Below are 24,278 nucleotides of genomic sequence, written 5' to 3'. Positions count from 1 at the left end.
CATATTAATATTTTAACATTCATACATATTATGACATATATATATATATAAACGCGTACGCATTACGTACTATATTTATTTGTATATATATACATATGTATATTGAGAATGATTTATCATAAATATAAACTTTTGGCATATGCTTATATATATATTAATAGGATTGTAATAAATATTTCAACAATTTTTTCATGTATTCCTTTACTCTAAAGAAAATAAATTTTTTCCTTTTAATCGGAAATGTATAAATAATTACAATAACGTATAACATGCTCACAAGTATTAATACATTGTATATTGCATATTTAAATTACTTTAGAAAATACAGTGCGTATGAAATCCGCACTATTTATTTTCCAAGAAATAAAATTAATATAATTCCTAACATTTCGATATGAAATATGTTTAAAAATTAAAAAGAACTTTTAATCATCAAGGTTGCTGCAAGGCAATTTTAGCCATATCTAACATAATCTACTACGCGTTCTCTATGTAATACGTTTTATACATATGTATGTATGTAATCTTATACATATGTATAAGAATTTTGGTTCGTTCTTCATCTATACAGTAAAGTATTATTGTATGAGTTATGTACTTTGTATATTAATTTAGTAAGATCCAGTATTTTACAAAAGTCACATTGATTAGCAGTGTTAGTTGAATGTATATGAAATTATAGCAAATTTAATATTTTTTTTCTTGTTTTATGTAAAATAATATTTCTCTTATGACCGAAATTTGCTGCATATAATATAATAGCCATTCTTGTTTTCCATTCTATTTATCAATTAAAATAAATTTTTGATAGTTAAATGAACGTATCAAAAATCATTATTAACGTATTGTATCTAATTCCTCGATCGATACTGCATATTATAAAATATCGTATTTTTCATATATACATTTTAATTAAACAATACAGAATTAGGATCTTCGTTGTCAAGTTGCTTCACGTGTCTGAGTACGTCCTTCTTCGTGATAACTCCTAGCAGCCGGCTAGACAAACAAACAAAATGATAAAACATAAATATTATATATAAGGGAGGCAATAATATTATGAAAAATAATTACCCATTATGAGTAACAAGTGTTTGCCTTAATCCTAGCTTTCTAAACATATCAACAACGGTTTCCATTGGCGTTTGATCCGTTATGGTTATCGGTGCCATGTCAAGAATTTTCTTTAACTTAAGAGGCGGAGGGGAATGACTTTGAATATTATTTCCATTTGTAAATATGACTAATGATTGTCCAGTTATCTCTTCCGTCATGCGTTTAGCATTTGCGATCGCAAGATTCAGATCTCTTCGTAAAACAAAGCCAACAAGGTATTGTGATTCCTTGGATACTATCACAGGGAAACCGTTGTGTTCCGTCTCTTTTAATAGATTCTCCACATCTTCCACCGTCATTGAATCTTGAGTAAGCACATGAAGGGCTTCGTTACGTCTGGAAATGATTGAATAATTAATTATAGAAGAATCAACCTAAGAAATTAAAAGCATTTTAAAGAAGTAATATAATGTGGGGATGGAGACCTCCAGACCCAATGATAAAAGGAACTGTGGAAGTAGGAATATCAGTGGATTAGATGACGTAGTAGACAAGGTTGACGCCTATAGTCCCTATTTTTTCACGAAATCCAACAATAATAGAATTACATACTTGGGTTGCATCACGTCGGCCGCAAGAGTAGTATGCTGAAACTCGTCTTTGCTGTCAAGAAATGGATACCCGTTCAAACCAATGTGAGCATCGTAAATACCTTGCTTTCCAAGGGCATCACCAACCCATTTACTTGCCATAGCGGCTGCCATTAAAGGCACGATATACCGTACACCTCCGGTTAACTCAAACATTATCACAACAAGAGAAACAGTCATTCTAGTAACACCGCCGAGCACAGCTGCAGCACCGACCATCGCGTATAATCCCGGGGTTATACAATCAACGCCGGTCGAACATTCCTCGCTGAACATCCAAATATGTGGATAATTGTACGCAAGTTGTTCCATTCCGATGCCAACGATACGGCCCATTATTGCACCCAAACAGAGCGACGGAATAAATAATCCGCAAGGTACTTTCATACCAAATGTAAATATTGTCATAACAAGTTTTAGAATCAACGCCAATACCAGAAGCCATATCGCTTTGTAGACTCCAGGACCAGCTGCTGCAATTTCAATTGCTGATTGTGCAGCAGTGAAATTTCTATTATAATCACTGTACAAAAAGAAACGCAACTGTTAGCATATTTTAAATCGTAGTTTAAGAGTTTGAAAAAGTCTTTACAAACCATAAAATGTCGGCGTTTGATACTCCGCATTGGCTAAATAACAAATAAATCAGCTGACTTGTACTCATTCTTGTATATGGATTTGGATATCCAATAACAGCAGTTGCAACAGTCACTATCAAAACTTCGGTGACCGGGTATTGACCCAATTTTGAAGTTTTACGATATTGACACCAAAATAAATTCGCCTTTATGAACAAGGTAGCTATCACTCCCTGTCAAAATACAAGAGGGAAAAAACGACTAAGTAATTCTTTAACTACAGATGGATGTTTATAAACAGGAATACTTACACCAATTATTCCAAGCATCACGAAGGGTATTAATTCAAAGAATATCCAAGGTTTATTGTATTCGACGTAAAAGAGCACCGAATGTTCGTTACCAAATGGATTTATCGATCGTAAAATGAATGCGGCTATCAAGGCGCAAAAAAATGATCGCCACAATGTTTTCAAAGGAAAATAGTAGCTGACCTGTTAAATTATTATTAGACATTTTTAATTATCGTGTACTCTAATATCTCTTTAGCGTTCCTTTTTCTATTATATACCTCTTCAAGACTAAAAAGAACACCACCGATCGGAGCTCCAAAAGCAACTGAAACTCCCGCAGCAGCAGCTGCCGATAAAATCTCCCTTTTCTTCGCTTCGTTTCTACCGTATTTTGGAAAAAGATACGAAAATATATTTCCTATGCAACAAGCTATATGAACCATCGGTCCTTCCTTGCCCAAATTTAATCCTGCCGAGACTGATAGAATTAAACCTACTGATTTAATTATCAACGTCCACTTTCCCAAATATCCGCGAATAATGAATCCGCTTAGAATAGTTTTTATCTGCAAAAAAAAGATTCTCAAGGATAATTTTCAAATATTCCTCTCCTTCTTTTAAATATACTTACCTCAGGGATACCAGAACCACAAGCATACGGGGCGAACATTCTTACTAACGATGCAGAGAGAGAAGCAAATAAAAGAGCCCAAGCTATGTAAAACATATACGAGATCATGTAAGGTCCTGCACCATCTTTTGACTGATTAAATACTTCTGGCCATGTCCACCACTAGAAAGAGGAAACAGTTGATGATAAACTTCAGGATTCTAAAATAATAAAAGGAGAAAAAATAAATAAATAAAACTAATATACCTGAGGACAGTTACCACCATCAAAAGTTGTTTCGTTGTAACTCCAACAACATTGTTCTTTATCTAACCAAAATGCTTGCGGGCATATGCCAAATTTTAAATCAGTCATCCAGGAAGCCCCTATATCAATGATACCTGCTGCGACTCCTGTACAGAGACCGACTAGTAAAACGCATAACCATCCGGACCATGCATCATGGGCCCCCTTAATTAAACCCCAAATGGAATCATGCTTTTTCTTCACGATATATCGATGACGCATTCTATCTCTGGCAATATCCCTCTGCCAATCAATGGTGTGAAAGTCATCGTATTGTCCAATACCAGGTATGTCATCGGAATCAACTGAAACTGAAATAATGAAGCAACAAAGACCAAATTGCTTTTTTACTTTTATGCATTAAATCAAAATGATTACATCATTTATCACTCACTGTGAGAGGAAGCATCGTCAATACGAATACAATGTTCGGAAAGAACAGCGTTCTCTCCTTGATGAGTACCTATATTGTTAACTTCCAGCATGTCGTCGTCGCTGCTCAAATTATTATCACGTTCAGTACTTCGATTTCGTGATCGTACATCCTCTACAAAGTACACATCATCTGAATTTTCCACCTGGAATTAATTAGAGATTATATTTCCAATTTTTCTGTTGTTAAAATAGCTATTTTATAAATTTACTCCAACTTTACCTTTGCATCAACTGATTGATATGTAGTTAAAGTATGTTGATGATTCTGTGGAATTGTATTATTTGACAATATTGTACCTTTTAATGGGAATTTCTCCATGATATCGTAACCTGAAAAGGAAAACTGGATTAATACTCCAAAAATTATAACAATTACAATTGAGATTGGGTGCTGACTTAACTGTAAAAATACAGTTTATTCTATAATACAGTTAAACTTGTTCAGAATTTGTATAATACAGTACAGTCTTCTGTGTCTATATTACTTTCAATCATACTAAAAACATTGTCGTCTAAGGGATTATCTTCAAGCTATGGTAGCAGCTTACATCAATGAATAATTTATAAATGTACTACATTAAAAGTTGAAGCACCTTTATACTTATTGCTTATTGTACTTACTACTACAAGATGCAATAGATAAAATATTAAGAAACTTAACATTACAAATTAAAAACAAAATTATTAAAATACTTTATATGATAAATATTTTTATTTTATAATCCAAAATAACTAACAACAAAGTAGATTAATTGTCTAAAATCATTTAACTAGGAAATAACTTTTTAATTATATAATAATTTGATATGCAATTCAACCATTGCTTCATTACATATGTTACATTAAATGTACAAACTTATAATAATCAATGCTGTGATACATTGTTTATTATCAAATATATTTATGACAAATACAGTAACAAAAGTGTTTGAAGATTATTTTCAAAGGTTGTAGGAAATGCTGAAGTGCTCAACAACAATAGATTACAATACATCTAATTTCTAACAGAATATTTGTTACCATATTGTTATTACATTCATTTTCAATGTTCAAGCGTGTATAAATCAAAAGAATAACAAATAGAAATGAGCATAGAAGTGAAAAAATTGAAACTTGAGAAAGAGGTTATCAACATCCGTGTAATTTGTAGGAAAAGGCTTCTGGAAAAAAAGGTTAAAATGAACAGATTTTTAATTAAATTACTACAAGCACCTAAAATCTTTCTAATTGTAATGACAAAGTAACTTTTAATTAGAAAATTTGTTCTTGGGAGGTTATTAACACCATATTTTCAACTGTCAAGTTACCAATTTGTACTTACCATTTTTTAAGTTAATACACTTTTCAGTTTTCTAGTCATGAAGTTTACTTTTTCTTTTTTATTGCTTTAACATTGAATCATATCATTGATATACTTCCTCGAGATAATTTCAACTTAAAATTACGAATATCTCTTTTCGTCACGGAGAAACTCCGAGAATCAGACTGAGCAAGACTTGTCAAAGCATTTTCTTTCTCTCTCACTCATACGGTTAACTCTCTTCTTCATTCTTTATTTAATCAAATTTAATGGTACAATGCGCTCCCCTTGCCAATTTCTCTTTAACAGGTAGTTTAATTGAAATAGTTAATGAAAAACATTATGGGGTAGTTTTAATTTACTCCTATGAATTTTTATGATTTTATGTAAAAAAGGAAAATATGAAATGCTATAATATTGTGATCTTTATTGAAAAGAACAATACAAATTTTCTACATTGTAAAAGATTGTAGTAAATTGTACTTAAACTACTTCTAATTATTTTAACAATAAAAGATTGATATAGTTGGGTAAAATGAGTACAGAGAAAAGGATTTAAAATATAAAGCAATTTTTCCTTATTTTTCTTTCTTTTTCTGTCGATACATTAAAGGAAAGATAAAATTTCATATTCCACTTTCTATACCCCGGAATTCTTCTTTTGCTGTAACATTTGTAAAACCTTGATATTTGATAGGGTAGGCTAGTTGATTTCCTTTATTCCAAGTATAAAGTTCCTAAAACCAAAAATAAATTTAATTACAGAATTCCAAACCGTGATTTTCTTTTCTAAATCAAACAAATATTTTATACTTTGGTCTTGTGGTTATAGCTGACTGCTGTAGTTTTATGGTAAGGGTTTGTAAATGATAAATGAACAGGAATTGTAATATTCTTATAAAGATCGAATGACAATCTGGAAAAATAATAACATTAAATAATTTAATCATTTGAACAACTATTATTATTCTTCTTCTATCATTTAATTTGTACCCTATTTTCATCGTTTCTTCAGTTACACTATGAACAGCATAAAGTACTCCTCCAGCAATAAACATTTCTCCAAATTTATGATTATCAATACTAATATTCCATGCATGTTGTATATTCATGTTATTTGCGTCCAGTTTTACAACTACTGTATTGTTTGATGGTAAACCATATATTACCCATAATCCTATTATTGGAAACAAATAATATCATTAATTTATTCATTTTCACTAAGATAATAATTATTTGACAAAATAATAAAATTACCATTCTCGTCAACATTGAAATCAATGTAATTAAAATTATGATTTGGCGTGTACAGATAGTTTCTTGTATTCACCAATAATCCAGGAAGATGCAACTCGCATCGTGAATATTCCTTATCGCATATATGATCGGACATGGAATGAAGATTAAAGCGATAAATTGAAGAACGATTAATGGGATTGTAAAAGAAGGATCTATTATACACTACATGACCATTTCCCTGTAAACAAATGAAATTTATTATGAGCTTATTATAAAGAATTTTCAAATGATAGTATTATACCTGAAATGGATAGGGCAATGCAATAGGATATGAACTGGCATTTTTAAAATGATCTTTTGATTTATATTCAAAAATAAAGGAACTTTCATTCTTTCGAGTAACCCAGAGTTTGTCGGGAAATCCATCAGACTTAGCCATATCATGCATCCAACTTCCATAATGATCATCCATCGTGCCTTTTAATACAGGTTTTCCTACTGCTTCAATTACACCATCTGTAATTAACATTATTTCAGATCGCTTCATTCTGTATACAGAAGAAAACACGAATGATCCTAAAATACCTGCTAATCGCGGTGGAAGGCCAGTGAAGGTGACATTTTTCAGTGGCTGAATATTTAAATATTCAGCAACGTCTGTAAAGGTACATCTTAAAACGGGACAAGCTGTACAAGTTTCATGCGGTGCACAAAGTTCTTCTAAATCAATACTTTGCGGTGCAGGCTTTCCGTACGTTACGTGTTGCTGTTTTCCTATCTTAAATTTTTCCATACTTTTTATGTTGTCTAAAATATTTCAACGTCAATTTTAATAATTATTCGAAGAGCATAGATTTAAAATGTACAATAAATGTCTAACCATCGACTATAAATGAACCTTTAGTAATATCTATATCGTTTTTAACAACACAATAATAGGTACCATGGTCCGCCAACGTTATTTTTGTAATTTTCAAACGCATTTTAAGCTGAAAATAACGAAAAGATATACAATAATATCATACACAATACTGTCATGTATTACCTTATATGTATCTCTTTTATCATAAACTTCCATTCTGTATTTATCAGACATTTTTAAACGTCCACCGTCTTCACGTTCCCAAGAAATAGTTGGTTCCGGAAATGCCTCAACTTCACATTCTAAAACTCCAGTGCTTTGGCTACGTACGCGAACCATCTGATTGCGTATTCGAATGAAGGGTGGGACTAAAATATAATCCTTTGTTTATTCTTCAATTAAAAACGGAAATATAAGATAATGTACCTACATTTAACTTGGAGTCTGAATTTTTTCAGTGCTCGAGGAGGAACTCCGTTGTCAGCAACGCAAGTATATTCTCCCATGTGTTCTCTATTCACTACGCTGATGTTAAACGTATGTCCAATTATAGAAGTCACTGTGATAAAATAACTATAAATTATCACAATTAATATTATAATTATCGTGTCTTATATTACCATGCCAAGATCCTATAGGAATAACGGCTCCGTCGCTTCTGAACCATTGAACAACTGGCTGAGGTTTTCCACTCGCTGCGCATCTCAATCTTAAGTTGGTTCCCTCATAAACGGATATTAATTCGGTAGAATTTACTGTCGTAGGTAACATACGGTCATCTGTAGAATTTCATTGAAAAGAAAGATGTTGTTTAAGAAAATATAATCGAAGGATTTATCGTTTAAAAAATTCTTACCTAAAATGGAAGGTGGAATTAGTAAATCGTTTACATTGTAATCATTCATGTTCACCTTCCAGGCTGTTATCCCTGGTCTGCCATCTTGTCCTGGTAAGCCTGGTCTACCAGGAGGACCCACTTCTCCTAAAGTTGTTTACATCAACAACGTATCTCTTTTTCATCCATGTGCAATTAGTATGAGGGAATTTGAAATAATTGTTAAGTTACCGCGCGGTCCAGGTGGTCCTTGTGGTCCCATTTGACCAGGCCTTCCTAAAAAAAGGATAATACATTGTTATATTTCTAAAAGCAGTAAAAATATTCAAGGTAAAGAATAATTAAGCGTTAAGAGCATACCGTCTGTGCCATTTCGTCCAGGCCGACCAGGAGATCCATTTATCCCTGGTTTACCATTTATTCCAGGTGATCCATCTAAACCACTACGTCCGGGTATTCCGTCGAGACCAGGTTCACCCGGTACACCGTCTCTTCCATCAAAACCGGACGGTCCTATATCACCTTTTGGCCCACGAGGTCCAGGAGGACCAGTTAAACCGGGTGGTCCTTTCGGACCGGTCATTCCCTGTAATCCCGGAAGTCCTGGTTCTCCAGGAGCTCCTGGACTTCCCGGAGCTCCTGGTAAACCTGGAGGACAATACTTCATCGAAGAGCGGCAAAAATTTTCGATCGCATCAACCTAAAATACAAAATACTTAATTACCCTTACAATATTGAAACTTAGTATCCTACTGTGTTCTATAATTATTTTTAAAAAATTAATCAACCTGTACACGAGTATCTGCATTCAACCATACCCAATCGTGTCCCATAGGAGTGATTGGAGAAGATGTCAAACCTGACTTTACTGTAGGAGATGAAGTTACTTTTTTAGATTCTTTCAGTGTATCCTTTTCTTGCCAAATCTATAATATAAAATTAAAGAGTAACTATAAAGAACCATTGTTTGTATAATGTATATCAATGATACATACTCTGGATGTGTCTGAAACTTTGTTATCTTCTGTTACAGGCAATGCACTACTTCGTTTTCTGCGTTCCAGTTTCTGAATTTCCAGAAGATCTTGATTTCGCATATTAAAAACATCTGATTCCACACGAGCCACGTAAGTATAAAGATAGATATTTATCAACAGTTGAATTAGAAATTGAATTATTATAAGAAGAAAAATACTCCAAGGTAGCAATATCCAGGGTGTTGATTTCATATTTTTCTTTTCCATAATTATGGTTCACTTTGAGTCCCTGAAAATGACATATTTATTCTTCTTATAAAAAAAAGATATTACTAACTCACCAAAGAAGAACTGTGTTTCTGAAGAGACCAATATATTTAATACATCAAATAAATTAAAAGGAGGGGGAGAGCAAACAGATTCAAATTGACCGATTGGTTACTATTAAGTAATTTGATGAAGTATTAAGCTTCTGTACCGTGTACTTTCTATCTATTCAGGTGTTCTACATTAATAAGCTAACATGTCAAAGAGAAAAACTAATTCATTTATACATAAATAACATTCTATTTAAGTTCTTAAAAATTGCATGATTAATTAACTCAAGTAATTCTTTAAATATCTTTCAAATACATGAAAATTGTTCACCAACAAATTACTTGTTAGTCAGTATAACGTATGTAATGAGAGAACAAAAGAAAAACTGAAAATTCATCTTCTAATCTACCCAATGTAAACTGACGCGTCTAAAAAATCTGTCACTTCAGCCGGCAATCAACGTTACTTGACAAATGATTACGCATGCGTGCATAAATTTCGGCTGGACTAAATATACAGAGTGTCCCAAAATAAGCGTACAACTCCAAAAACAGCATATCATGTTGTCCCAGGTCAGCATTCTCAGAGGGAAGCAGGCACACACAGCTAATCGTTTGGTAGCACAAGAACGGTTATTCACTCCAGTCCTTTCCTGAGCTTTCAAAAATCAGTAGATACTATTAAATCAAATATAGCTCAAAATATGTATAAAGTATCTACAAACATTATTTTATTCAAAATTTAATGCATTTCAGTATAAAGGTATATTTACAAAAAATAATAATTAGTTTCATATGAAACATAAAAAATAACAATAAATTTATATTTCTTCAAATATAATGTATTAACAAATCCGACAACTTTCTTTACCATTTTTTCAATTTTTCTCACAGCGTTCTTTATCATTCAATAATTCAATCTCAATACTTTTACCATTACTCTCCCTTTTTATTTCTACATTATAGGAATTGGCCTATAAAAGCAAAAACATTATTAAAATTTTCATTAAATTTGAAAATATGATAATAAAAATGAAAAATACCAATTGCAACGAAGCTAAAAAATATCTGGCTACTTCGTAAGTGGGTTTATCTTCAACGATGTTATCAAAATTAATCTTATTCTGTTCTACTGTTTGCAATGTGCTTATTATACGAGAAGCATAGTCATGAATTCGAAACGTAGGTCTGATTTCAGCTTCCAATAATTTTGGTTGCAGAGAAGCATGCCATTTTGCTACATTTTGATCTAACTCTGATGAAATATCTGTTTCTTCACAAATCTCTTTCATTTTATCCTCAATTAAATTTTGATAATCTGGCAAGGAATAGGATAAATTAATTTCAGAACCTAAGGATTCACACCAGCTGTCATGTAAATCGGGGGATTTTTCCATCATTTTAAGCGGTTCTTGATGAGTCGCTAATTGTGATTTTGTATTGCTAGGTGAAGAACTTCTGCTCATTATTTCTTCATCATTATTCTCTATAAAATCATTCTCATTTTGAGAATTACAACTGAGGGTAAAATTTGTCACGGCAGTACGTTGAGTGTTATTATTTTCTTTTTCTGTACCATTAAAGCATTGATCAAAATTTCTCATAAAATCTTCTAATTCCTCTAGCAAAAAAAAAAAAAAAATATAAGTTTATTTTAAAGCATTATAATGTTGTTTTAAAATATCATTTCGATCTATCTTACGTTTTTGTAGACGTTTAAACTTTGGTTTTGTTTGGGTAACGATATCCTTTTGTACCCGTAATTCTGTTTCTCGTAAAACGAGCTTTGCTAGGCACTCAGATTTGGGTATTTTTGATGGAAGCTTACGTTTTTTCTAAAAATATAATATAAATTATATAAAACGCACGTAGTACAATATATTACAAAAGAATGAAAATTAGCTGTCTGCACATACGGAGTCAGCGTTTGTTTTCAGAAGAGAAATATGTTCTGGAAGTTTCAATACAGATGTATCGTGAGAAAAATCTTTTTCCATTCCTTTAACGAGTGGCATTGGTCTCCAATCTAATTCATTTATATCATCTACAGAATGTATTGACTTTTTCGTTGCTTGTTTCCTAATAAAAATATCAAAGTATGCATTGATTTAATATCATGAATTTAATAATATTAATATCTTTCAAGATATTATACCCTCTTTTCCGCGTGTTAAGTAATTCTTCTTTTCCTTGTGCATTATTTAGGTGAACTTGATCTTTACGAGGACGACCTCGTTGTTTGTTATTAATTATTACATCACTAGTTTCATTATTTTCAACTCGTTCTGGACTATCACTTTGATATTTTTCTCTACTTTCATTTGTATCATTAGAATTCATAACTGTGCAATGTTTATCATTAGAATTTTGCACTTCGTTTAATTGAATATCTTGCTCTTTGGATAAATTCTTTTCTGTATTTGAAATAACTGTAGCTGAGATACTAGTGTTGGCAGCTTCATTATCATTATTTAAAATATTTTCTGATTCATTTAGCGAGGGAATGCTTTCTATTTGCAGGGTAAAATCGTGTTCATTTTCACAGTCTTCATGAATAGATGCGAGGGAGTGATTCGGCGAAGCGGCCGAATGATATCCCGATGTTCCAGTACCAGGAGTTTTTGGTTCAGAATACGATGATAAAGAATTCCTTCCTTTTTGAACATGAGAACTAACTATATGAGTAAAGTCGTGTAACGTCAATTCGTCTACCAACATTCCAGTTGTACTTACAGCTTGATTGCACCTTAAAAATAAAGAAAAGTTCTGATACAAGAATCAAGCCCAAATCAACAATTACTTACCGAAAGTCATATTTCTTTCCAATAACTTCTCCTAAGACATCATATACCTGAATAGGAATACATAATTGCATTGTGTTGTTTTCTAATTGAGTAAATCTGTGACTTAATAACTTTATCTTTGTCTGTCCTTGAAACTGATTTTTCTTATCAATGTTTCTTCCAATACCTTCCTCCAAATCAATAATTACAAAATTATCAAAATTAAGGCAACCCTTTTTCAAGCCTTTCTTCGCCCGGGACATAGTCATCTTTGTTTCTTCTTCCCTAATAAAAGGATGAATCAACTATTAACCATAATATATTTATGTTTATGCTACATTTAAAATTAATAGTTACTCATAGCCGAAAAATGTTTGTCTCAAAACTTCTGTTTCATTAAATAGACGTTCAATTCTGCGTACATATACATTTGTTGAATTCTGCAAAACAAGTGCTGCTTCTCCAAAATTAATGTTACATGGTTCTAATAATGTATAATATTCTTCTAAGATCTAAATGAAAAAATAATAATACCATTTTAATATTACACTATAATCAATATAATATTATTGTATACCTGAGACAATGGAAATTTCCAATCAGCAAGATCTTTTGCTGGTTTCATAAGTTGTACACTAATATCCTGTAGTGTGACCATTTTTAAACTTTCAATATCTACTTTTCTCAATGGATATTCCTAAAAAATAATATTATTTGGGTTCTAAACAACAATAACATAAATGGTTTTGATTAGTCTGTTGATCCTGAATAATTAAATAGAATATACTTACATTCAACTTTAATCACTGTATTGATATATACATCAAGTTATTAATTAAAAGTGGTCACCAAAATAATAACTTTATTTGTTATCACATATGTTATCTATACAGTCGCAAGTATACACTTATGTTACTATAGTCTGTAGTCACTGTCGTTAATGCGCAAACGCTACTATGATATATGTACCGCAGTTCACCAGAGTCCATAACTGCGAAAAGACCAGTTTTCGTTCTTCGCGCTTCTCCAGTACGCATCTTCGCCCTGATTGGCGATACTCCCAAACAAAGTGGAAAGCGATTAGCAGAGAGCTCGCTGCGTTCCCCCACCATCTTCCAACCTGTGCGTCGCAGTTATGGACTCTGGTGAACTGCGGTATAGAATATTTGATTAAAATCGACATTATTTTATCACGTGTATTTATGTTGTCAATTATAAGTCATTTTTGTTTATTATTAACTCGTTTCATTTTAGGAGAAAACTCATTGTTACTTAATAGTTAAAGTTCATTTGTTTGTATAACGAAACAATATTAGTTTATCTTAACCTGCATCGTTATAAGGAATATTTTGGTTAATGTGTTAAAAGGATAATAATTTTATTATTTAAAATGCCTGTCGATCAAAAACGTATTAATGGCCCAGAAGTAACTGTACCGTATCATATTTACGCTAATTTAAACAGTAAAGATAAGGAAATAAAATATGATCTCAGTAAGAGAAGCGATGAACGTGGTAATAATGAAATGAGGAAAATATGTAAGTTCATGGTGTATGTAAACTTTTTACATCATTAACAAAAGTAATTGTTTATACCTTATTTTTGTAGTTTTAAAAACTGGTGTAGTCAGTCAAGCAAAAGGTTCTGCATACATAGAAATGGGAGAAACAAAAGTAGTTTGTTCAGTATTTGATCCTAGAGAAGTTCCAAATAAATATGGTTACGGTGTTCAGGGAGAAATTTATTGCGAATTTAAGTTTGCACCTTTCTCTTGTCAGAAACGAAAAATTCATCAACAGAATGCAGAGGAAAAACAGTATAGCTTAATTTTACAAAGGGCATTAGAACCAGCTGTTTGTTTAGTAAATATCGTATATTTACATAATATTAAATTTTATACATTTTCTACTATTAAAATATACAATTATATTGTTATCCTTCCAGCAAGAATTTCCTAATTTTCAAGTAGATGTATATGCAATGGTCTTGGATAATGCTGGATCTTCTTTAGCTGCTGCAATCATGGCTGCTAGTACCGCTCTGGCTAATGCAGGTGTTCCTATGTTTGGTTTAGTCACAGCTTCCACCATTGTAAGTGATGTCATTAAAAAATTGTCTTATCTCAACTATTAATATAATTAAAAATCCAGGGTATATATGGTGATTCCTTTTTAATGGATCCTACGGATACAGAAGAGACAATGTGCAATACACCAACAGAAACAAAGAAAGATAATTTCAATCAGGGGCTAATTACACTAGCCAGCCTTCCACAGCATGATCAAATTTCCGAAGTATTTCTAATCGGAAACGTTGATACAGATTCTATTATACGTGCAACAGATATTTTAACGGCGGCTAACGAAGATATCTGTCCTGTACTTCAGCAATGTTTAGTAAAGACTGTTATGAAGCTGCATCATTAAACAAATAAAAACAATAGAATATTTTATGAAAAAACACTTTCTTATTGCAATTAAATATATATATTTTTATAATACAAAATTTGTATAATTTTTATATTTATATGGTTCTCATTCTTTCTATCATGTTTATTTCATTTTACAATATATAAAAATGTAATTTACAAAATTACTAATGTTTCAAGAATGCAAATGGTAGTACATATGTAATATTATCAGTTAGTTTCTATTTTAAAAAACTCCTCCATTTTTTCTATTGCTTGTAACTTGTAGGTAACAAAGTATTCATTGTTCTATTTCTATCCAGTCACAGGAACGTTATCGCGCTTAATGCGATAATAAAAATGTTTGAAATTAATAATGCTTATGTTATATAAATACGTATAAATTAAAACGAAATTCTAAAGTGACGACTATCCCTCGATCAAGGCACCACATTATCGAGAAGACACATTTTTTTCAAAGTGGTTGGCATTCTTTCATCTTGCCCTACAAGAGAAAATGGTAAAATTATATTTTTAAAAGTTATTTGAAATTTTATCTAAAGTAACAAATCCATTATTTCTTAAAAATAATTGTAATACAAAAATTCAGGTCATCTTCAGTTACATTTTTCATTGCATATTTAAATTTGTTCAAAATTATTCATAGCAATTCAAATAAATTGTTTTTAATTTTTAATAAAAAGCAAAATATCTTACCTAGATTTTGTCCATGTGAAGCAGAACTTCAATGCATAAAAAATAAGGTCACTGCTTCTTGAAACTTTTTAGAATTGGATAAATATTATCAAATGCCTCATAGATCTCTTGTCGAACTTTTGCTCCTGTTCAGATAATAGTACATTATAAAACACGTACATAAATATGCAATTAACATGTAATATTCACCTGTTAAAACTACTTTCCCTGACACGAATATCAACAGAACAATTCTAGGTTTAACCATTCGATATATTAATCCAGGAAATAGTTCCGGTTCGTATGAGGAGAACTGTCCATGAGTGAGTACCAAACCCTCCAGTCTAATTGGAAATTTCACATCACAACTTCCTACCATATTTTGTATTTTGAAGTCCAGAAACTTTGCCTTTGAAACAAAATTAAATTGGTAATAATCAATTACAAATGATTGATAAACATCAAAATATTTACTAACAGGGAAACCAAGCTTCTGAATAATTCTGGCATACTTTCTTGCAGCCAATCGCGAATCCTCTTCACTTTTTGCTCCTGTGCAAACCATTTTTCCACTACTGAATATTAAAGCTGTAGTTCTTGGTTCTCTTATCCTCATAATGACTGCAGCAAATCTCTTTGGATTATACTCTGCATTTCTTGCATGAAGGGCAATCTTTTTTAAATCTAACTTACAATTTAAATTAACTGTGGAGACAATATTCCTGCAATATCAAGGAAAGGTACTAATCATATTTTGTTTCTAAATTAAATTGTTTTTCACTTACTGAAGTTGTGGTAATATCCCAGGATCCGCTGAGGCAGGTGTCATAGGAGTCATTGGACCAGGAGTAGATGGTCCTATTGATGGCGGTGCTATGTGATTTGTATTTTGTACTAATGGGGACATCATATTTTGCTACAAACAAAACAGTTTCTTTTTACATAGTGTCAATTATAATAATTTCATTTCATTTCATTTCATTTTAGGTAATCTTACCGGTGTTTGTGGCTGCATAAGACTTTGTGGTGTTGCAAATGTAGGTGTTGATGCATATGCATGCATAGTTTTTTGCGGTGTTCCAAGCATAAGCATATTTGGACTCATGGCATGCAGTTGCTGTAACTGATATTGCTGTTGTTGAGGCTGTTGTTGCTGCTGTTGCTGTGATTGTTGTTGTTGTTGCTGTTGTTGCAATGCATTAGGTAAAATTTGTTGATCTTCTTCAGGTTGATGTAAAGGAGTTCCTATACTGGGTATACTAAACCCAGGACTTGGTAACATCTGATCCATTATTGCTTTTTATTGTTTTACAAAACAAATAAATTAAGATTCAATAATTTATTTATTTACAATTAATTAAGGAATTCTTAATAAACTGTAACCTCGTAACAAAGTTTCATAACTTCAGAAATGCCCACATTTTAAAAGACATTTCACTAATAATATTTACAGGTTACGTTTGAAGCTTCACAATTTTATCTCTCCAAATACAGAAAATATTAACAAACGCACTTTTTAAATGAAAATACATATAAATCCTTGCTATACTTAATTCTCGTTTCTATTTCTCTTTCATTATGTACCCCTTGTTTGTTTACAACTTTGCTTTAAAAATCGCCATAGACTTCGAAAAAGTAAGATAAACGTTTTGCTCTTTTATTCTAGTTATATTGTGAATACAATTAAAATTCATGAATTTTATAATATATATTACATAACATTTAAAATCAGTCAGTCATAGACAAAATTATTTATTGTCTATTTATTGCATTATTTATTATTATTCATTCAAACAGAACCCATATCTGTTCTGCGACTTGATTTCGTTCATTGGCTTTGAGTGCTGTCGATAAGGTAGTAATTAAATTGAACACCCTTATTCAAATTTTGATAGCTATCAGATTTATTAGAAAAAGAATGTAATTTTTTAATTGACTGTTAAGTTAAACATCAATTTTTATTATAACACATCATTTTTCATACAAATTGGAGGCAATTTTCTTCCTCCAGTTTTAAGATTTTCTATGTCATACTGTAGCAACTTTTTCTGTTGCATTTGATGATCAAGAATATTTTCAAGCATATTTATATCAGCTTTATATTCTAGTTCAGTTTGTACCATATTTTCCTGTAATAAAAGAAAGTGCACTATACCTACTTTAAATACTACTTAATTAACATACTTCTACATATAATAAATTTCTTACTTTTGGAATTAAAACACGTTCTAAATCTTTTCTGAGTTTATTCTTTTCTTTTTCTAGTATTGTTAGTAAACTTAACTTTTCAGTATTATCTCGAATTACGTTTTCCAAAACAATTAATGCTTCATCATAATTCCCTTTAATACCTAAAGAATCACAGAAAAAATGTAATTTAGAAAAAGATATATTAAAATAATGTTGTAGAATAAAAAGCTTTTTTTTATATACTCTTTATGTCTTTGTTGTAATTTTTCATAATTTTTCGTACATCCGTTTTGGTATCATAAATTAATCTTTGCAAAATAGTTTCGTAAAGATTGATGAGGGATACTTCTTGACCAAATTTTTGTATCATTTTCTCCTTTATGTCTTCTTTAAGTTTTTTGTTCTCACTTTCCATGTACTTTAAATCTAATTTTATTCTTTTAAGATGTGTTTCATTTTTTCTGTAATAGAGATATAAGATAGATTTATCTTTATAAATTATTTTGTACTGTTTTTCTCGTACCTGCGCTTTTCTTCTAAATTATATGTTTCTTCTTGTAGTTCTCCGATTCTGCTGTACAGTTTTGATAATTCTTTCTTATTAAAAAGTACACAATTTTGAAGTTCTGTCATGTGTTCAGAATCTGACATATGTTGCAATTGATGAAGTTTTAATACAACTGTTACATCAATCTCATTTAATTTTCTTTGTTTCTTTAACTGTTGAAAGTAGAAAGAAAATTAAATTCGAAAGTAAAAACATCGTTTTATGTATCATCGCACAAGATGTTTTCAAATACCACAAACTCTTGTAATTCTGCTTGATTACTTTTCAAACTATTGTCAATAACTTTTAAATGTTTTGTATCAGCTTCCAGTTCTTTGTGTAGTAACTCTATTTCCCTTTGTTTTTCTTTAATCTGAAATTCACACTCATATCGTTTTTCCCTCATAAAAAATGCCATTTCGTATAAGTCTTTATCACACCCTGATGGACATATACTTTCATCAAGTGGAATATGTTCTGTTTCAGAATCTACCGTATCGTCCGATTCTTCAGAACTGGTTTCAGACGATTGCGTTTCAGAATCTAAAGAATCTGAAATTATAATGAATTTGATTAACACAAATTATTTTAAGGAAAAATTGAAAATAGAAATAGTAGAATTTAATACCATCTCGTTCTCTTGTAGCTGTGTATTTCTTTTTAAATATTTTTTGAAGAAAATCATGAAATTTGTTCTCAAATATAGCTTTAGCAAATTCAGCAGCAATATCTTTACTTCTTGTGTGTAGTTTTCGAATCTCGTCTTCTTTCATTGAAATGTTAACATTTGTAGTTTGTATCTGTTAAAATTAAATCATATAATAACAATATCAATCAATTGTTGTATTTATTTTTATAATAATAATAACTTTTAGCATCACTGTGGAACGCTCGTTCAATTTTTCATCAACTTTCTTTTCAAGAGTACGTTCAGTCGCTTCACATTCTCTTAAAATGATAAATTCTTCATAAAGAGTTAGTAAATATAGATTCATGTATATGCTTTGATACGTAACATAAAGTCTATATTCCTCTAATTCTTCTAATTCACTCTCTAATTTTTTATAGCTAACATCAATTGAATGTAGAATACAATCCTGTTCATATAGCTTTCGCCACATTCGTGAACGTTTCATTTCTCGTTCCCACGTAGTTTGAAAGGCATCATTTGTAGTAAGACTTTGAAGTAAATCACTGTGGGTCATTTTCATCTTTGAAGAGGAAACTAGAGTGGCGAGACTTTCCGCTTCATCGCCAAAGACCCTTTTATTACCACCATATAATGCTTCATATTCTAAATCAAAAGGATCCCCTAATTGATTTACAGTTGATTGTTTTCGTTGTTTTACTTGTTCCATTTTTTCTGACATTGACATGTATTTTTCGATCTGTAATAATACTACTTTAAGAAATAATTTGTGATTCTTTATTTGTAAGAAGTTAAAATTACCTCAAGATGGTGTTCAGGAAACTCAGTATCAACATTTAGTTTTGGTAAATCTGGTAAAGGTTTTATGTTCTTCCATGGAAGTTCCATGTGAATTCTTTTAAGAATCTCTGTCAAATCATTAACTTCTTTCAGCAACTTTTGTTTCTCTGACCTAATCGACCTTAATTTTTCATTAAAATCTTCTCGTAGGTAATAAAGCTACAAAAAATAATTATTTTTAATAATACTGTAATAATAAATTCTCTACTAGACATACCTTACTTCTACAGTCTAAAAGTTGCTTATATTTTGAAACTGCTGTTTCCTTTTTCTTCATTAAATTGAAACCTGTATTGATCTTCAAATTATATTCGCCAATAGTTTCTTTGGCCTTATCTAGGAAAGCTGCATCTTCCAGACGACTCTTTTCTAAATTTGGTTTTTTCGCATTCAACTTTTGCCACTGCAAACGATATAGTTTTACGTGGTGTACAGTATTAGACGCGATCAGCTTACTTCTTGTTGTCTTTGAAACAATTTTAATTTTTGGTCTTTATATTTCATTAACATTTGCTTAATTTGCAATCCTAGCCCAGTCGACAAATCGCTATAATCTTCACCTAAAAGAACATCTATTTGTTGTAGTTCCTCTTCATATGATTCATATTTTTCCATTTCTACCACTTCTCCTGTTACTCTATAATTAAACAAGATATACTGATATACCAGTAATATATCATTATCCAACAATTACTGTTTCTTGAAACATAATTTTTAATTCTAAAATTTAATAGAAAATGTATATAAGAGCAAAATAAAAATACGTGTCTGTTTTTCGTTCCATTTCGCTATGCTTCATTTTTTCAATGCATTTCGCAATATTAATAATATTCAACTTTAATTCTCTTAAAGAGTACACTTCTTTATCTCCGTGTCTGTTTTCAAATTTTATTAAACACATTTGTAATATATTCAATTGAATGTAATTTAATACATTTAAGAAGAAAATAACTTACAGTATACTACGAACCGCAAAAGGCAAACAGGTAATAGACGTAACAAAATGATTCATAAGTTTTCGTAATTCTAATTTACTTTTTTCCATTTGATATTCCAACTTTTTTCGGGTCAAAGTTATATGGGCTTTCAGTTGTTGTTTCAAGTCTGCCGTTATTCTGTGATCTAATTCAAACTGTAATATTTGCTGTGATGGCAGAAGATTTTTATTCCTAGTTTAAAAAAAAAAAGGAATATTAAAACCAATTATCATTACTTGCAAAAAGATACTAATATATATTATACCTAGTAGTAATTGTAACAAATTCTTCTGTTAAATCACGTATAATTTGAAGAATTGCTTTCTTCTTTTTTTCTGCAATTGACATAATTCGATTGTGCTCTCTTTGTGTAATTACTTGCTCCAAACTTGGATGTTCAGGATCTTCAATGTCTTCAATATTCTTGGGCTGTATTTATACAAATAAAAATTATTCAATTCATTTTGCTTAATTTAAAGATAATAACTGAAATCTCACTAGTGGAAAAGAAGGTGTTGGTTTTGGTATTATGATACTTTCATCTGGTGTATCATCATTAATGTTAAAAGAAAATATATTTCCATCATAACCACACGTTAACAACATTGTTTTATCATAACTGAATAAAATTTTAGACATACGCCCATTATAATAATCATGTATAGGCAAAATCCAATAATCTGATAAATCTAATGGGTCTTCTTCATTTACTTTACTAATGTAAAGTTCTCCATGTTCTGTTCCCAAAAATGAATATTCCCTGTTTTTACTGGAAAAAAAGGATTTTTCTTATTTTCATATATTTTTCATCTTTTCTAAATATGTTCACATTTTCATACTAAAAAAGAAAATTATAAATTTCTGTATCTATCGCATTTTCAATTATTCTGATTGTAATTGGTTTCGTATGATGTTTCATTTTTCCAGATAGTGGTCGTAAATATTCATAAATATATCCTGCATCAAAACCAGCCATAAATAGCCATATGTTTCCATTAACACCATATTCTGCTACTAAAATTTGATTGGGAACTTCTGGAATATAAATTTCTGGGAGAATCATCTCTTCTTCTTCGATTTCCACTAAAAAAAAAAATTATGTTAACTTATTTAAGATGTCAACTCCTGAAATAGGATTACAAATAAATTATTACTGAGAAATGCTTCTTCATCAATTACAATGTGCGGATTTTCTGCCATTAGCTGTTCCATTTCCTTTCTTCTTTCTTCCACTTTTTCCTCTCTTCTTTTTTCATATTCTTTTTTAACAATGTCTCTTTGTATCGAAGATTTTATCGATTCAAACTTAAATGTTGCAGAACTACACTTGACGAGTTCATAAGATGTAGTTGTATATAACTGAGGTATTGTAGGTAAATGAATTTCTACACAGTGTCCCCTCAAGCATCCAATTAGTATAGTTGCTTCCTGTTTAAATAAAAATTTCAACACTTTTTCTCTTGTGCCCCCTTGACAAGAAATTATAACACATGTACTTACTTCTTGTGGATTCCATGTCATACAAGTAACAGGCGATGGTACTTTCACATAACCGATAGGTAAAATTTTGGGATAAATTTTCGTGGATTGAATACTAAATGCGAAGATAGTTGCATCGCTACCACCTGTTACCAATAAGCTACAAGATGTATTTAAACACATTACAGTAATTGACATTGAATGTGGTTTCAAAACTTCAATTAGCCTTGTATAATCTCCTTTTATATTATCTTCAGTATAGCTTGCTTGAATAGATATTGTAATCATTCTAATAACACCACTTTCAAAAGCACATACAAGTGTTAAACCCGTTTCTTCAATCTAAACATTCTTATGAGGTAATATATGTTTTAATTCTCCCAATAATAAATTGAGATATCTACCTTACATGGAAACCAAATTACTTGACTCCCAATATCATTAAACTTATGAGTAATATTTAATTTCTTTTCAATATAATTATAAATATGTAAATTGCCGTTTTTGTCGAGTGTAGCTAAGAAAGGTCCCCAATCTGCTACATCCATATCAACAATGGGACCAGCATGACAGGTGAAAATTTTTCTTTGTATGTGCTCTTTTTTATTAGTGCATAGATCAAGTAACCATAGTCCTCCATTTCCATCCTACCAAATATTTCTTTAAATATCGATATTATATTTTCATAATATATATTTACCTGAGCATACCAGTCTGTTTTTTCTGGATCATCTGGCTCTTGCTTTTGAATACACATAAGCATTGCATTCTCTTCTCTATCTGTAATTTCAAACTCATAAATTGGCTGAATTTCAAGGAACTTTTCTTCGTCGGAAAGATTAGCATGATCTATCGTTTCGTAAAACCAAAATCTTATCAATCCATCTGATCCTATAATTCCAAAAATTTGAAATTTAATTCTCAATCTTGTAGTCATTATTAAACACAAATTATATATATTATTACCGACTGAAATAAGTTCTCCATTAATGTATTCAAATTGAGTGATATAGTTAATATGTGCTGTTTCTTTATTCTTTCTACATGCTTCAAGTTTAATTAAACTTTCATCCCACAAAAGGATATTGCCCCATTCGCATCCTGATATCACCTAAAATATACACATAGTACACAAAACTTCATTCTTCTAAAATATTGATTTCATGATTTCTTACCGTTTCATTTGGCATGGGATGAATTGCTATAATATCAGACATCTCTGTATTTCCAAATTTACCCACATTACCTTTAAGTTTTAATCCAGTGAAAGTCCTGCATATTTTCCAAAATTTAATATGTCCTACTCCACTGGATGTTAACTGGCCTGGTGTATACTTAGAAAATGTTATGTTATATACATCTTGGACATATGATTTACATTGTAAAATGATCCTTGATTCTTTCCAATTCCAAATGGAAACATAATAGTCAGGTTCACCACCTTGGGATGCTAATAATAATCCATCTGGACTATAATTAAAATTAATTTTCATAAATAACTTCATCTTATGAATCAATTAGAAAATAATATACCTGTATGTTAAATATGAATAACATTTAGTTGTTCCTCCTTCTAATACAGTTATAATTTTCATAGAGGGCCAATTATAAATAGCGATTAAAGGATATTTCCCATTCACTCCAACAGCAATATGTTCAGAAACAGGATTTTTCTATAAAGAAAGTATAAATACTTTGTTGAAATCCTTATATAATTATACAAGATATACTAATTAAAGAAATATCTTGATATCAATACTCACTGATATATGACCAATACTGTTACCTATAGAGGCCTTTTTAAACCAAATCTTATTTTCTGTTATGTTAAAAAACTGAATCAGGTTGCCAGAAGCAAAGGCAATAATATTTCTATCAATTCTACAGAGATTGAAATACTTTCGACAATTATATGCATAAGAATAACTGATAAATGTTAAGAAATAATATATAAATATATAAAAGTATAAAAGAAATGTAAAGTCAGAAAAAGAAATAGAAACTGAGTAAAGGAAAATGTCTAATTTTTTTTATTAAGGATACAAAAAATTTAATATATTTTCAGATATGGTTCCATTTTCTGGTTTCCTACCCATGGATGAATATTCGTCAACATAAATCTTCTCATCTATTTTAAATTCAATTCCATCATCATCAGCCATCTTGCTGTGGCGAGCCGATATCGCAAGAGTTTACAAATTTATAAGAAGGAAAATGCAAATGTATCTTTTTAAAAGCGTTTATAGATTTTA

The 24,278-nt window shown here is 30.7% G+C and overlaps 6 protein-coding genes across 18 annotated transcripts; 1 reads left to right on the top strand and 5 right to left on the bottom strand.

The window, feature by feature from the left end:
* Positions 1 to 271: 271 nt before the first annotated feature.
* On the bottom strand, positions 272 to 5,444 carry ClC-c (chloride channel protein 3). 3 transcript variants are annotated; one of them, XM_034325020.2, is made up of 11 exons: positions 5,250 to 5,272; positions 4,149 to 4,258; positions 3,888 to 4,071; positions 3,455 to 3,804; positions 3,209 to 3,370; positions 2,856 to 3,143; positions 2,596 to 2,778; positions 2,303 to 2,517; positions 1,669 to 2,229; positions 1,075 to 1,452; positions 272 to 999 (listed from the first exon to the last, which is right to left on the bottom strand). In XM_034325020.2, exons 2-11 carry the CDS (start codon positions 4,245 to 4,247, stop codon positions 909 to 911), a joined length of 2,511 nt encoding a protein of 836 aa, XP_034180911.1. In that variant the 5' UTR covers positions 4,248 to 4,258; positions 5,250 to 5,272; the 3' UTR covers positions 272 to 908. The 3 variants fall into 3 exon arrangements, with proteins under 3 accessions (XP_034180911.1, XP_034180912.1, XP_034180913.1); XM_034325021.2 differs by lacking the exon at positions 5,250 to 5,272 and adding an exon at positions 4,330 to 4,352; XM_034325022.2 differs by having other exon boundaries at positions 273 to 999; positions 3,455 to 3,798; positions 5,250 to 5,444.
* Positions 5,445 to 5,680: 236 nt separating this feature from the next.
* On the bottom strand, positions 5,681 to 10,104 carry LOC117604493 (uncharacterized). Of its 5 annotated transcripts, none has more exons than XM_076689369.1 (16): positions 10,000 to 10,104; positions 9,160 to 9,430; positions 8,953 to 9,090; positions 8,525 to 8,864; positions 8,396 to 8,440; positions 8,186 to 8,311; positions 7,950 to 8,108; positions 7,760 to 7,888; positions 7,513 to 7,697; positions 7,348 to 7,456; positions 7,053 to 7,274; positions 6,769 to 6,983; positions 6,486 to 6,705; positions 6,222 to 6,405; positions 6,042 to 6,144; positions 5,681 to 5,965 (listed from the first exon to the last, which is right to left on the bottom strand). In XM_076689369.1, the coding sequence occupies exons 2-16, from the start codon at positions 9,406 to 9,408 to the stop codon at positions 5,855 to 5,857; spliced, it is 2,535 nt and encodes an 844-aa protein (XP_076545484.1). In that variant the 5' UTR covers positions 9,409 to 9,430; positions 10,000 to 10,104; the 3' UTR covers positions 5,681 to 5,854. The 5 variants fall into 5 exon arrangements, with proteins under 5 accessions (XP_076545484.1, XP_076545483.1, XP_076545482.1 ...); XM_076689368.1 differs by lacking the exon at positions 10,000 to 10,104 and adding an exon at positions 9,869 to 9,981; XM_076689367.1 differs by lacking the exon at positions 10,000 to 10,104 and adding an exon at positions 9,479 to 9,614.
* Positions 9,213 to 14,728, top strand: LOC117604675 (exosome complex exonuclease Mtr3). 2 transcript variants are annotated; one of them, XM_034325025.2, is made up of 5 exons: positions 9,213 to 9,291; positions 13,496 to 13,779; positions 13,850 to 14,103; positions 14,186 to 14,332; positions 14,392 to 14,728. In XM_034325025.2, the coding sequence occupies exons 2-5, from the start codon at positions 13,632 to 13,634 to the stop codon at positions 14,665 to 14,667; spliced, it is 825 nt and encodes a 274-aa protein (XP_034180916.1). In that variant the 5' UTR covers positions 9,213 to 9,291; positions 13,496 to 13,631; the 3' UTR covers positions 14,668 to 14,728. The 2 variants fall into 2 exon arrangements, with proteins under 2 accessions (XP_034180916.1, XP_034180917.1); XM_034325026.2 differs by lacking the exon at positions 9,213 to 9,291 and adding an exon at positions 13,202 to 13,396.
* LOC143305486 (uncharacterized) lies at positions 9,978 to 13,184 on the bottom strand. Of its 4 annotated transcripts, none has more exons than XM_076689372.1 (10): positions 13,033 to 13,184; positions 12,819 to 12,938; positions 12,599 to 12,753; positions 12,263 to 12,526; positions 11,614 to 12,204; positions 11,375 to 11,537; positions 11,161 to 11,293; positions 10,502 to 11,079; positions 10,330 to 10,432; positions 9,978 to 10,111 (listed from the first exon to the last, which is right to left on the bottom strand). In XM_076689372.1, the coding sequence occupies exons 2-9, from the start codon at positions 12,897 to 12,899 to the stop codon at positions 10,337 to 10,339; spliced, it is 2,061 nt and encodes a 686-aa protein (XP_076545487.1). In that variant the 5' UTR covers positions 12,900 to 12,938; positions 13,033 to 13,184; the 3' UTR covers positions 9,978 to 10,111; positions 10,330 to 10,336. The 4 variants fall into 4 exon arrangements, with proteins under 4 accessions (XP_076545487.1, XP_076545486.1, XP_076545485.1 ...); XM_076689371.1 differs by having other exon boundaries at positions 10,012 to 10,116; XM_076689370.1 differs by lacking the exon at positions 9,978 to 10,111 and having other exon boundaries at positions 10,262 to 10,432.
* A 119-nt stretch (positions 14,729 to 14,847) lies between the features above and the next one.
* Tbp (TATA binding protein) lies at positions 14,848 to 16,989 on the bottom strand. Of its 2 annotated transcripts, XM_034325024.2 has the most exons (7): positions 16,342 to 16,989; positions 16,130 to 16,260; positions 16,038 to 16,066; positions 15,823 to 15,965; positions 15,555 to 15,753; positions 15,366 to 15,490; positions 14,848 to 15,153 (listed from the first exon to the last, which is right to left on the bottom strand). In XM_034325024.2, the coding sequence occupies exons 1-6, from the start codon at positions 16,633 to 16,635 to the stop codon at positions 15,414 to 15,416; spliced, it is 873 nt and encodes a 290-aa protein (XP_034180915.1). In that variant the 5' UTR covers positions 16,636 to 16,989; the 3' UTR covers positions 14,848 to 15,153; positions 15,366 to 15,413. The 2 variants fall into 2 exon arrangements, with proteins under 2 accessions (XP_034180915.1, XP_034180914.1); XM_034325023.2 differs by having other exon boundaries at positions 15,823 to 16,066; positions 16,342 to 16,987.
* Positions 16,990 to 17,094: 105 nt separating this feature from the next.
* Positions 17,095 to 24,199, bottom strand: LOC117604671 (cilia- and flagella-associated protein 44). 2 transcript variants are annotated; one of them, XM_034325017.2, is made up of 24 exons: positions 24,070 to 24,199; positions 23,790 to 23,952; positions 23,560 to 23,699; positions 23,202 to 23,496; positions 22,993 to 23,137; positions 22,727 to 22,917; positions 22,431 to 22,673; positions 22,048 to 22,368; positions 21,702 to 21,975; positions 21,387 to 21,630; positions 21,046 to 21,316; positions 20,813 to 20,976; positions 20,527 to 20,739; positions 20,335 to 20,445; positions 20,027 to 20,207; positions 19,788 to 19,973; positions 19,532 to 19,729; positions 18,951 to 19,469; positions 18,710 to 18,881; positions 18,335 to 18,633; positions 18,058 to 18,254; positions 17,778 to 17,995; positions 17,553 to 17,695; positions 17,095 to 17,473 (listed from the first exon to the last, which is right to left on the bottom strand). In XM_034325017.2, the coding sequence occupies exons 1-24, from the start codon at positions 24,186 to 24,188 to the stop codon at positions 17,306 to 17,308; spliced, it is 5,175 nt and encodes a 1,724-aa protein (XP_034180908.2). In that variant the 5' UTR covers positions 24,189 to 24,199; the 3' UTR covers positions 17,095 to 17,305. The 2 variants fall into 2 exon arrangements, with proteins under 2 accessions (XP_034180908.2, XP_034180909.2); XM_034325018.2 differs by lacking the exon at positions 20,335 to 20,445.
* Positions 24,200 to 24,278: the final 79 nt, after the last annotated feature.

Source organism: Osmia lignaria, chromosome 7 (genome assembly GCF_051020975.1).
Source record: "Osmia lignaria lignaria isolate PbOS001 chromosome 7, iyOsmLign1, whole genome shotgun sequence".
In the NCBI taxonomy this organism is placed as follows: Eukaryota; Metazoa; Arthropoda; class Insecta; order Hymenoptera; family Megachilidae; genus Osmia; species Osmia lignaria.
This window is presented reverse-complemented; position numbering and strand designations above follow the sequence as displayed.